At 42.9% G+C, this 12,773-nt stretch overlaps 1 protein-coding gene and 1 pseudogene across 1 annotated transcript; both read left to right on the plus strand.

Moving 5' to 3' along the window:
* The first annotated feature begins 1,207 nt into the window (after positions 1–1,207).
* On the plus strand, positions 1,208–2,181 carry LOC116871716 (annotated as a pseudogene).
* A 4,932-nt stretch (positions 2,182–7,113) lies between these two features.
* On the plus strand, positions 7,114–8,184 carry LOC116871718 (developmental pluripotency-associated 5 protein). Its single transcript, XM_032864550.1, has 3 exons — positions 7,114–7,225; positions 7,316–7,495; positions 7,962–8,184. The coding sequence occupies exons 1-3, from the start codon at positions 7,114–7,116 to the stop codon at positions 8,018–8,020; spliced, it is 351 nt and encodes a 116-aa protein (XP_032720441.1). The 3' UTR covers positions 8,021–8,184.
* Positions 8,185–12,773: the final 4,589 nt, after the last annotated feature.

Consider the following 12,773-nt stretch of genomic DNA (forward strand, 5'->3'; position numbering starts at 1 on the left):
AAAAACAAACTAGAAATTTCCAGCTATGGGAAAGAGCAGAGAACTTAGAAAAAGTTTAATTATACACAAAAATGTACCAATAAATGATTAAGTGGACAGCATTAAATGAATAATTTAATAAACGAATGAATTTAATTATCAACGAATAATTCATTAATGAATAATTAATGCATTTATTAATGAATGAATGAATTAAATGAATAATTAATAAATGAAACATAGTTTCATTATTAAATATTTTCTTATTTAATAATGAAACTATGTGGTGACTAATGATGAAAAATAACATTTACATTGGTTTACATCTTAAAACACAAGCGAAACATTCTTTATCAATTTAAAAAAATACAAGAAGAATGATCAAACTTGTACAACCCCTACTGAGTTCTTGCTCTTGTGTATAGTTGGGGAAAGTTGACAAAAATGGGATGTCAAAGTCAGGTGTATACGCCTATATCAGGAGCACACACTAGGTGCTATAAAGGTGCCTAAAGGATAAAAGGTAATTTCAGGTCTTAAATAACTTACCCAAACTTGATTTTCAGGAGTTATGTTCTTTTCTTGGTATTTCTTAACCCTCTTAGAAGCAATCTGACAGAGGTGCGACCAGGGTCAAAGGAACTTCATTCTCCAGTATTGGCCCTTGAAAAAAATTGCCCAGGTGTAATATGTCATTGGTGCTACATCATCTTCACAAGGATTACTCACAGTGTTATGTATTGAACGTATGACCTTTGGAGCAAGTGGGCTACCATCTCCCAGGTCCTCATAGTGACAGAGCAAATGTTAGAGGAAAGAAAAATCCCAAGTTTTCACTTCAGTAATTCTTTGAAGTGTGCTGCAACATAGGAATGATCCAACCTGGCTGTGCTACTAGATGAGTGGAAAACTCTGATTTCTTTTTTATTTTTTAAAAAAGATTTTATTTATTTGTCAGAGAGAGAGCACAAGCAAGGGGAGCAGCAAGCAGACGGAGAAGCAGGCTCCCTCTGAGCAAGGAGCCTGATGCAGGGCTCGATCCCAGAACCATGAGATCATGACCTGAGCTGAAGGCAGATGCCTAAGTGACCTAGTCACCCAGGCGTCCTAAAATTCTAGTATAGAAAAGGTGCCAACAAGGGACTGCCTTTGACTTTTTGCTCTTTGTAGCATTTCTCAGCTTTTCACCTCTTACCTTACTGTAAAAACTCTGCATTTAGTTAGGAAAATGAAGCAGTTGAAAAAGAAAAGGAAAAGCAATTTTAATGTTCAAGAAACTCAGGCCCTTTTTTAAGAAATTGCAAAAAGAAAAGAAGTCCTTTTTTCCAAGCAGCTTAATATAACAATTGACATGATGAAGCGGCTGGCTTGAGAGGAGATTGCGCAGTGTGTCAGTGCTGTAGTAGAAGAATAAGGGATGAGGAGGGAAGTGAAAAGAAGGTACCTGACCTTGACTGGTGGGCACCTATGAAGAGCAAGAGGACGAGATGAACATGCACATCAGCTGGCTGGTTCAGGGTGTCTCCTTCCCGCACCTGATTTAGAGGTCTCTCTCACTGAAGAGATGGATGAAGAGACTGGATGCCAAAGTGATACAGATTTTGATTGGCAAAATGTGGCAGATTTCAGGGATGCAGGTGGAGCCTTAATTGAGGTTAAGGTGCAAGAGGAAGAGAGAGACCCCCAGAGCCCTGATTTTGAGATTGAGGAGGAAGTGTTGTCATCAGTTGTATCAGATTCCAGGAGGGAAAATGAACTTCCTGATTGCCCCATATGATGAGTTTTTTTACTCTGAACTTAACACCATTGAAGTCTGCATGAGATGAGCCCCATTTGCTGGTGAACACAGAGAAACAGAAACTGCAGTTGGAAAAACGACGCCGCCTGGATATTGGGGCTGAAAGTGTGCAGGTGGAAAAGGAACGCTTCGAGATCGGAGGGAGTGGCCGCAGATTGAAAGAGAGAAGTTGAGGTTAACTCTGACAACTCCTCTTTGGAAAATGAACTTGGCCAGGGACAAAAGTCCATACTTCAATCACAAGACATAGAAACAGAGAATTAAAACTTGAGAGAGAAGCTTACAACTGGAAAAAGACAGGTTATAGTTCTTGAAATTTGAATCAGAGAAGCTGCAGGTTGAAAAATAACTTACAAGTAGAGAAAGAGAGACTTCAAATTCAGAAGGAAGGACACTGGCAGTGATTTACCTCAGTCTCTGTTTAGCAAATGTTTGTAAACCATAGGTTTTTCTCTAATATTGGGTAATATAAGATGGTTGCAGGATTAGCTATGTTTTTTTTTTTTCCTGTTTAATGTCAGTGTTTTCAATAGGAAAAAGATAGCTATGTGTGGGTAACTGTATACTTAAATAGTACATTACATAAATACTATGTGCCCTAGCATAAATAGTACAGCAGAAACTATTGTGCTGTACTCTTTGAATTAGGAAAACTGCATAGAATCTTGTATAATCTGTGTACTCAGTTTACAATTATATCTATATAAAATTCTAGCTTGGTAGCTCTTTATGGAGGACGGGTATTTCTGACCCTCAGAAGACATTTGGCAACATCTGGAGACACTTGGTTTTCAAAATGGGGAAGTAGAAAAGGTTGCTACTGGTATGTAGTAGGGTAGAGGCCAGAGATGCCTGCCTATATCCTGCCATGCACAGGACAGCCCCCACAGAAACGAATTATCCAATACAAAATGTCAGTTTTGCTGAGGTTGAGAAACCCTTTCCTAGCCTGTGTACCTCTATAGCTTAGGTTTATAGTTTCAGAATATAAAAACCTCAGATATTTAAGATATTAAGGTAGTTACATGAATGGCCAAAAGCTTCAACCATGTAACATTACTGTGTAGTATATTGGACATAGGAAGTGATGGAGATTATAGGTATTTTACTGCCATGTTTCCATCTATAAATAACCTGAGACCGAGAAAATGATACAAGGAACATCAGAGATTGTCTAAAAGGAGTCACTTTGAAAAACAGTTCACTCATCTGGCTATTGATGCTTTAGATGCTTCTAGAGCACATACTTTTTAAGGTTTAGTTTCCTTTTTTCTTTGAATTCATCATCAGTTTTTTTTTTTTCAGATTTTATTTATTTGACAGAGAGATCACAAGTAGTCAGAGAGGCAGACAGAGAGAGAGGGGGAAGCAGGTTCCCTGCTGAGCAGAGAGCCCGATGCGGGGCTCAATCACTGGACCCTGAGATCATGACCTGAGCCGAAGGCAGTGGCTTCACCCACTGAGCCACCCAGGCACCCCCATCAACTTAGTTGAGATAGAAAAATTGTCATTTCAGCCATGGACTGAAATCTTGTATTATCTTATATTCATATATATATATGTATATATATATATATACACATATATATATATTTTTTTATATTCACTTATATTAAGTGAATGGTTGAAGCTAGTAAAAATGGTACCAATATAAAAATGGTACTAGCAGTCCATGAACTTGAAACCAATGAGTGGTTATTTTTTATTTTTATTCATTTATTTTTTAAAAGATTTTATTTTATTATTTGAGAGAGACAGAGACAGAGATAGCAAGAGAGAGCAAGAGCAGGAGGAGAGGGAGAAGCAGGCTCCCCACTGAGCAGGGAGCCCAACACGGGACTCGATCCCAGGCCCCCAGGATCATGACCCGAGCTAAAGGCAGCCACTTAACCAGCTGGGCCACCTAGGTGCCCAAGTGGTTATTTAAAAAAAAAAATTAACGACTATGTGGGAGTCAGAATGGGGGCTGGGGAAGCATGCCCTCTGTATCAGATAATGTTGATAATGATGATGATGATGATGATGATGATAATGATGAAATAATGATAGTAGCTGATGAATGAATTAGGGAAGCACTAATCATACACTATCTGATCTAATTTATAGCACAATTTTGAGAGTAGCATTATTATTCCTGTACTGAGGCTCAGAGAAGTAACACAGTAAGTGAAGGTCTGATCTCATATCATGTTGTATTTTGTCTTTGCCCCTCTCTGAGGAACCACGTTTGTATCTTGAGCCCCTTTGGTATTTATTCTGAGACCAAGGGCTTGTTTAATCTGGTGATTTGCCTTCAGTCCCCTGAAGGTGCTTTTTCCATCATCCAGGTGATTCTGATGCACAGTAAAGTTGAGAATCACTGCAAGGGATCACTTTGAATTTTCTGATTTCTAGGGCTGATAATGTAGCTTTAATGCAACTCTTCTGTTGACAGATACTACTTGGATTCTGCATTTGTTCCTTGTTAATTTAAGAATGTCTTGAAATCATATGTGCTATTTGAGTATGGACATATGAGAAAAAAATTTATTTCTGCTTCATTACCTTGACTTTGAAATAGTGTTATTTTTCCATACCCAAAATAAATGCTACTACCATAGAAATAAAATTTGCCTACACTAACTAAAAAACAACAACAAAGAGTATTACTTTTTAAAAAGATTTTATTCACTTATTTGACAGAGAGAGAGAGAGAGAGAGAGAGAGAGATCTCAAGTAGGCAGAGAGAGTAGGGGCAGGGGAGAGGGGAGCAGGATCCCTGCTGAGCAGAGAACCCGATGTGGGGCTCCATCCCAGGAGCCTGAGATCATGACCTGTGGGGGTCAATCCCAGGTGCCCGAGATCATGACCTGAGCTGAAGGGAGAGGCTTAACCCACGGAGCCACACGGGCACCCCAAAAAGGAGTATTTATAATTGCATCTTTCTTTCTATTTTAGGTCTTTCTGCTCCTGCTTTGTATCTCCTCTTATGGTCGAGATTCAAAAACACCAAAGTCCACTCTAAAGAAAGCTTTTTATCATCATCCACACATCCCACTTTAAATAATACAAGTAATAATTGTCAATATGGATGCATCTGGCTCCAGTGTCCATATAGTACGCTATAGGTCTGAAAAGTAAATAATCGAAATCAATTCTTTTAAAGGTAAAAGGAGCCACCAGCTGCTCTGGAATGCTAATTCCAAGAAAACTCTGATCTCAGCTTTTTGGAAGATATCTGTCACTTTCCCAGCCCCTGTATCACTCCCATCCTACCTTCTTTAGTCAAGAAAGTATTTACTTTTATAGCTAGTGACAAATGTTGGGGTGCAGGGAGTGCTTAGATGGTGGAAAAGCCTAGCCTAATAACACACTCAGGTGATTTAAAAGTTTTCAGCCAAAATAAAACCTGAGTGTATTAAAATATCCAATTATTTACAACTTAATAGAGACACTCAATGCAAAAGGACATAAACATTCTCCAAGAAAAGAAAAACAAATGAATTAGACAATAAGAAAGAAACTAAACTGGAGTGATAGTGTTTAAATAATATCTAGTAGACTTTAATGTGAATGGCATTAAGCAAGAAAAGGTCTTTATGTGAGAACATAATGTTGATCATTTTGTACCACATTGTTCTCTTTAAGTCTCTTAACTATCCAGCTTTCTTGCCAACAGAACACAGTGGTGTATGGCAGCTAGAAAGGGATCCCAAGATGGCAACCGAAATTCAGACAGATTTTGTAAATTTTCAATTCTGATTTCATTTTTTATTTTTTTTTTTATTTTTTTTTTTATTTTTTTTTTATTTGACAGACAGAGATCACAAGTAGGCAGAGAGGCAGGCAGAGAGAGAGAGGTGGAAGCAGGCTCTCCGCTGAGCAGAGAGCCCGATGCGGGGCTCGATCCCAGGACCCTGGGATCATGACCTGAGCCGAAGGCAGAGGCTTTAACCCACTGAGCCACCCAGGCGCCCCTGATTTCATTTTTTAAATTAAACTTTTTTATTTTGGGATAATTGTAGGTTCACATACAGTCATTGTTTTTTGTTTTTGTTTTTGTTTTCTTAAGTAGGCTCCACTCTCATGCAACCCAATGCAGGGCTTGCACTGATAACCCTGAGATCATGACCTGAGCTGAAATCAAGAGGTGGATGCTCAACTCATTGTGTCACCCAGGTGCCTCATAAACACACGGTTTTTCCGCTGAATGTGAAGAAGCCTGCCCTAAGAGATAGTCATAATAGTCAGCTGATGGGATTGGAGGTTACCAGAACATGGTCTTGGGAAACGTCAGCTTAATTTCCACATCTATGAAGCTATAAAACCCTGAAATCACACACTCATTGCATGAATCTAGTGCATCACTTAAAGCATGTTTTTTAAATGAATAATACTATTTAGAATCAGAAGTCTGGCCTATACAGGGGTGCCTGGGTGCTCAGTCAGTTAAGCAGCTATTTCTGCTCAGGTCATGATCTCGGGGTCCTGGGATTGAGACCTGCATCAGGCTCCATGCTCCTCAGGGAGTCTGCTTGAGGATTCTCTTCTCCCTCTGCCACTACCCTTGCTTGCTGGCTCTCAAATAAATAAATACATATTAAAAAAAAAATTAGTCTGGCCTATATAGTTTGGGCCCAAGGGTCCAGGTGGGGCATTCATGAGTTCTGAAATTACAGATTGAAAAGTTCCAGACTTCGCGGCTTCAAGGAGGGTGAACAGTAAGGGCACTTTAGCGACCCCATCCCATGCCTTGCCGATAAGTAATTTAATTTCCTTTTCTTCTTTGTTAAATGGCAGGAATTACTCCTGAGTCGCCGGAAGTTGTAGGGGTCTCAGTGACGTGAAACTTCGGGGTTTGGCACAGGGGAAGTGGGACCTTCCTTTGGAACGTGGGAGGCAGGAACTTGATTTGGCAGCTCCCTGGTGGTCCTCACACCGTCCAGACTTGGATTTTCGTCTTTCCGGGGTTCAGGCCCAATCACTTGTTTCCAGGTGAAGAGCTGACGTTGCCCTTGCCCCCACGCAATCCCAGCGCCAAGAGATTCCGGTGTGGAAGAAACGAGTCAACACGGGTGGAAACCCTTGTAAACTCGGAGACAGCTGGGCCCACCCGTGCCGCGAAGAGGATAAAGTGACCGCGATGGTCACGTGCAACACCAATGCCCAGGTGGGCCAGCCTCGCGCGTTAAGTGGGAGACTAGGCCGCCAGGCAGGGGCGGGGCTTCTTGTGGGCGGGGCTTCTTGTGGGCGGGGCCCGTCCCGGTGCGCGCCTCTCTGGCGCGGAGGCCCCCCTCCCCACACGGCGACTCAGGCCTAGCCCAGGTTGGAGCGTAGTTAGTTTTGAGGCGAGGCAGATGGGGACGCTACAAGAACGAAAAGATATTCCACCGTGGGTGAAAGCTCCCGAAGACTTGAAAGATCCCGAGGTGTTGCAGGTCCAGACGCAGCTCTTGGAGGCTTTGTTTGGTGAGTGAGCCCAGCAGTCCTGACCTGGGTGCCCTGACCCGCGCGTCTTGGTCTCCGTGGGCCTGAGCGCTCGTTTTCTTCTCCATACAGGCCCAGCGGGATCTCGAATCCCGTACATCGAGCAAGTGAGCAAAGTCATGCTCGAGCTAAAGGTTCTGGAATCCTCGGACCTCACGGAGGTCGTGGTTTATGGCTCTTACTTGCACAAGCTCAGGGCCAGGTGGATGCTCCAGTCCATGGCCGAATGGCACCGCCAGCGACAGGAACGAGGTGAGAGGCCTCTCTACTAGGTGCTTTGGCCTGGGGACGCGTGGGTAGTTTTACTTCCTCTCCTGTAGCCCTTCTCTCCTCCCCTCCCCCCAGCGCCCTGCAACCACCCCCCAGACCTCAGGCTTCAGCAGGGGCATCCCTCCCTGTCTGGGCTTCCCCTGAGATGATGAAATTCCGTCTGTTGGTTCTAGAGACCCTGGAGGAAGACCAGGATGAGAGGCGGCCTGGCCTCATAGGGAAGTGTTACCCGAGACCTGATCCCAGTCCTTACCCTCCCTCCCAACACTCCCCCTAGCTTATTGGGGGATACTGGAGTGGGCTCAGCGGCCCCACCTTCTGACGTTCCCAAGAATCCCAGGTGCCGAATGCCAGGCTGAGAAGTCCAGAAAGGAACCTTGAAAGAGGCTGAGAACTGTCCAGGCCCTTACCCTCCCCTCTCACGCACACTTGTTGCTTTCTGGTGCAGGGATGCTCAAACTTGAGGATGCCATGAAAGCCCTAGAGCTAGGTCCTTGGATGAAGTGAAGCCAGTTTGCAACCCGCGTACCTGGAATCAGGATTTAAAGAGTAAACTCTGTCTCCAGAGGTGGAATGCATGTGGTCTGTTTGAAATTCTGCTCCAGTCTGACAAGGAAAAAACAGCTGATTTTTGGGTCTCCGCCTTTGTCTCAGTCCTAATGTGGCTTTTCCCCCAGGTTTGTTAATTAAAGACTAAAATTTTAAATAAGTAGCTCCTTGATGTTTGAAGTACTGGAGGTAACATCACAGCCAAGGTGGCCCTTGAGCTTAACCCTTAAATAAAACCATCAAAGCTAGAAAAAGGTCCAAGAGTACACATGGTTAGGGTTTAAAAGGTATAGGAGTTGGGTTCTGAGATGCAGCTTTGATCAAAACCCGGTCAGTTTTAGGGGAAGTGTGATATTGTCTGGAACTGACCTCGATTCTTCTTTTTTGAAGAAGAAGAAGAATTTATATATTTGTCACTGCACGAGCAGGGAGAGGGGCAGGCAGTGGGAGAATCAGGCTCCCTGCTGAGTAAGCGGAAGGCAGAGACACTTAACCGACTGATCCACCCAGGCATCCCTGACTTGGATTACTTTAAAAAAAATAACTGTAATAGGTACATGTGTAAGATGGAAAGCAAATTATTCTCCAAAACATAGAAATGCCAGTACCTTCTCAGTGTAGTAGTTTTATATACTTGTAAGCTTAATAGAAGACCACTAGGAGATACGCAGAACTGTGGTCTAAGGGGAGAATACTTGTTGCTATATTGGAATAAACAGCATTTTCTTAAATACTAATATTTACATTTACTTACAAATTTTTAATAGATACATTCATGGATCAGAATCCCAAAATGATTAAAAAAAAGAAGTCTCTCCTGTCCATTTACAAGATTATAAAAATTATCTGCATAATTATCCATTTATGCTATTTCTACTCTCCAGAAGTAAAAAGCTTTATTTTCTTGGGTACTCTTCGAGAGGTTTTTTAAAAATACTATTACAGTCATAAATGTAGATTCTTTCCATCCCTTACAGTTGGCGATGATTCCATTTAATCGGTCACCTACCAAAAGATTTTTGGGTTGTTCCCAGTCTTTGGCTTTCCATAGCTGTGGTGAATACCATGAAGGTCATTGTTTTGCAAGTGTGCAGGTAACTGTAGGTCCATAAATAGAGGGAAAATTGCTGATCCAGAGAGAAAATTGTATATATATAATGTTGCTAGGTACTACCAAATTGCCTCTTCCACAGGGGTTGAAATAATTTTACACCCAGCAGCAATATATGAGATTGCCTGTTTCTGCACAAGCTCACCCAGAGATGAGTGGCAAACTTTTTTTTTTTTTTTTCTGCTGAACTATTAGGTGCAGTCTTCCTGAGTTAGCACTCCTTGCTTGAGCCCGCTTTATGGACCAGCAGTTGTGGCTCCCTCAAGCTGCCCTGAGCTAGTGCACCCTTAAGTCTGTTGGCAAGGAGTGTGTGTGAAAATGTAAACTGGAGAGTTGGGAATTCAAATTCTGCCATGTGAGAATGAAACAGAAAACTTCCTTGCCCTGAAGGCCTGGAATTTCTGCCCTAAGGGCAGTGCTTCCAAGTGTAATAAACAGCTCCAGGTTAATCTGTGTCAAAGTAGCAAAATTTGGAACTTTAAGCATATGCCATAAGTCTGCATGTGCCCTGGACTGAAGATTTTTCAGCCTTAAAAAAACAAACCACAGAACTTTGAGAAAATTCACAGGAAAGGTTTTGGAATCTGAAGATTAAAAAAAACTGTCTTGGGGTGGCTGCCTTTTTTTTCCCCCTTGAGTTTTAAGCTTTTGGCCTGTTTTCTATCAATGGTTAGTGTAGGATTAAGAGCAGCAAAGCAGCTTTCATTGTAATGGAAATGACCTCTGCTCTACGGAAGGGTGGACATTAGCACTGACTAGATTTAGAGGGGAGGTAAATCTAGGGCGGAGTTGAGGAAAGCCAGGATTGCTTACAAAACAATAAACAAAAGCAATTTTTACGGATTAGGAAAACCAAGGCTCATCAATCACACCCCCTTCCTCACGATTCATATTTTCACATTTAAATATGCATATAAATTTTGATGGTCACAAGAAACTGCATGGAGTGGGGAAGGGGTATAGACGCTCCTGGGTTGTCCTGGAGCAGATAGCCCAAGCAGGCCTCCCACCATGGGCTTCTGGGGAGGCACGGCAGGACACCTGGTAACCCCTGTGTTGTGGGGAATGTGGCCCCCAACCACCAAGTGTTTGGAGGAGCCTAAGGGTGCTTGAGACTGGACCTGAGGCGGGGGGGGGGGGGAGGTCAGGGAAATTACCCCCAAGGAAGTCAGTTCTAGGTGAGAGCCAAGTTAGGTGTCAGCAGTCAGCTTTTCCAGATGGAGGAGACTGGAAGAGATGTGCAGCCCCATAGAGAGATGTTGGGAACCGGTGCTGGGGTGGGAGCAGACTGAAGGCAGGGCTGGAAAGGGAGGAAGGCGGGTCCTCCCAAGGCCTCATAGACCACACTAAGAGCGGGAGTAGTCACCCAGGGCTTTGAAGCCAGTGGTGAGTTGTCTAAGAAGCTCTAGTCCCTCAGAACCACTCAGAAATGTAGTTCCTGACTCCCCTCGAGCTAGGGTCTCAGTTAACATCCTGATTCCTCTCTACTCCCTCTGCCTTGCCTCCCCATAGCTCCCATTAATCCAGAGACTTTACTGAGTGTCTCTGCTTTGCCCCTTCCAGGAACCTTGCTCTAGAGAGAAAACAAAAATGAGATGTGACCGGGGAGCATTTTCGGGTCAGGAAATCTTTCCAGAAAACCAAGTGTCTGGAATGTTACTTACCTGAATGAAATCTGAAACATTAAATTGTATGGTTAACTAATCAGGAAGAAGAGGTTGTCTCTGGGTCATGGAATTTGGGAATTAGAGTTTGTCCAGAGAGGGGCGGCTCTAGCAGGCCCCATAGCCGTGTTTTGGAATCACGCAGCAGTTTTGGAAGCACCAGATTATCCTAATTTGACTCCAACCATCAAAAACTGGACCTAATTTCATGGGATTTTCCCCCTAACTTTAATAGAAAGCATAGTTATTGTCATTGCATTGGGCATATCTAGGATTTTTTATTAAAATGACAAGTTAAATAGTGTTCAGTTGTGTTGCTGAAAAAGGAAAATGAAATGTCTAGCCTTCAAGGACTCCTAGCCTGAACTGCCACAGGCATGGGACTTTAGTGAGGTCGAGAACAGAGAACTAGAGTGGGGCAAAACAGGGCATTGGGTCTGAAGAAAGGAATTAAAAGGGAGAACAGATGAGTAATTCCTCTCTTCTTGAGACTTTGGGAAAGTTCGGGCCAGAGGGTCCGAGGGTCATCTGTGGTGAAGGATGGGAATAATACAGTGCTGGTGCCTGGAGCCATTCCCTAGGGTCAGGATGGTGGCCTTGTGGGTGGGATGGGCCCATGGAGCAGGGGACATGTGGGTGGTAAGAAGATATGAATTGCCCAGCACGGTGCCTGCTCACTCCCATAACCTGACTTTTCAAAAGAATTACTTTGGATTGACTTTTTGGCTTTTTCACACTGGGTGAAAGATTTTGTGACACTGGAGAAAACCTGTCTAGATTGACTCAATAAATGATTTTACTCCAACAATATAATACGTTGTAACACATGTAATGAAAAAGCACTTCCATATCTTTATTTTCATTAATCCACAGAACATCACTGTTGCCCACTTGATCAGTGAGAAAATCCAAGAGGAAGGAGGTCACTGGTCAGCAGTAGCAGCTTTACCTGAGAACTTGTTAAAAACATGCGTTTTTAGATCCACCTTAGGCCTACTCAATCAGAATCTGGTGTGGGGCCTAGCAACGTGTGGTTTAACAAGCCATGAAACTTGAGAGTCATTGGTTTAAAATAAATTAATTTGGTTACTCTGACTCTACCTCCATTTCTGGATCAGTTGAGAGGGAATGAGGTTCTCAATTCTTTTGTTTGTTTGTTTTTGTTAGGGTTCTCAGTTCTTATTTTGGGTTCCTGGACCCAATTCAACAAATGAATGTGTGTGACCTTCCCCACGCCCCCAGCAATTCTCAAGAGGCCAGTTTCCAGACTCTTAGGTCTGTCAGCCTTAAGCGCTCTTCCTACTCCATCCATCGTTCCTGCCCCCACCATACACACATGTCATTCTAAATTGGTACCTGTCTTAAGCAACCTTAAGGAATTTAAAATCTGTCATTACCTCTTCAAAAACTTTGGTAAGCATAAAGTTACATGTCGTGCTTATTTAATGCAGATTTTCATACCTACTCTCAGATCTTTTAATTTCATAGTTCTAGGTGAGAATTTCTACCTTTCACCTTTGATATTTTGATTATTAAATATTGTGGTGTAGACCTCTTTGGGATCATTTTTTTTTTTTCAAAAATTTTTAAGATTTTATTTGTCGGTGAGAGAGAGTGAGCACAAGGTTGGGGGGCTGGTGGGGCAGGCAGAGGGAGAAGCAGGCTGCCAATGAGCAGGGAGCCTGATGCGGGGCTCGACCCCAGGACCCTGAGATCATGACCTGAGCTGAAGGCAGATGCTTAACTGACCAGGCCACCCGGGCATCCCTGGGTTCATCTTTGGAGCTCTGTTTCCTGTTCTGGATGTCGGTTTCCTTTCCCAGGTTAGGTAAGTTTTTGACTATCATTTCTTTAAGTAAGTTTTCTGCTCCTTTGTCTCTCTGTTCTCCTTCTGGGACCCCTATAATGCGAATGATTGTTCACTTGATGTTGTCCA

The sequence above is a fragment of the Lontra canadensis genome, unplaced genomic scaffold (assembly GCF_010015895.1).
Source record: "Lontra canadensis isolate GAN:19392208 unplaced genomic scaffold, GSC_riverotter_1.0 scaffold27, whole genome shotgun sequence".
Taxonomy (NCBI): domain Eukaryota; kingdom Metazoa; phylum Chordata; class Mammalia; order Carnivora; family Mustelidae; genus Lontra; species Lontra canadensis.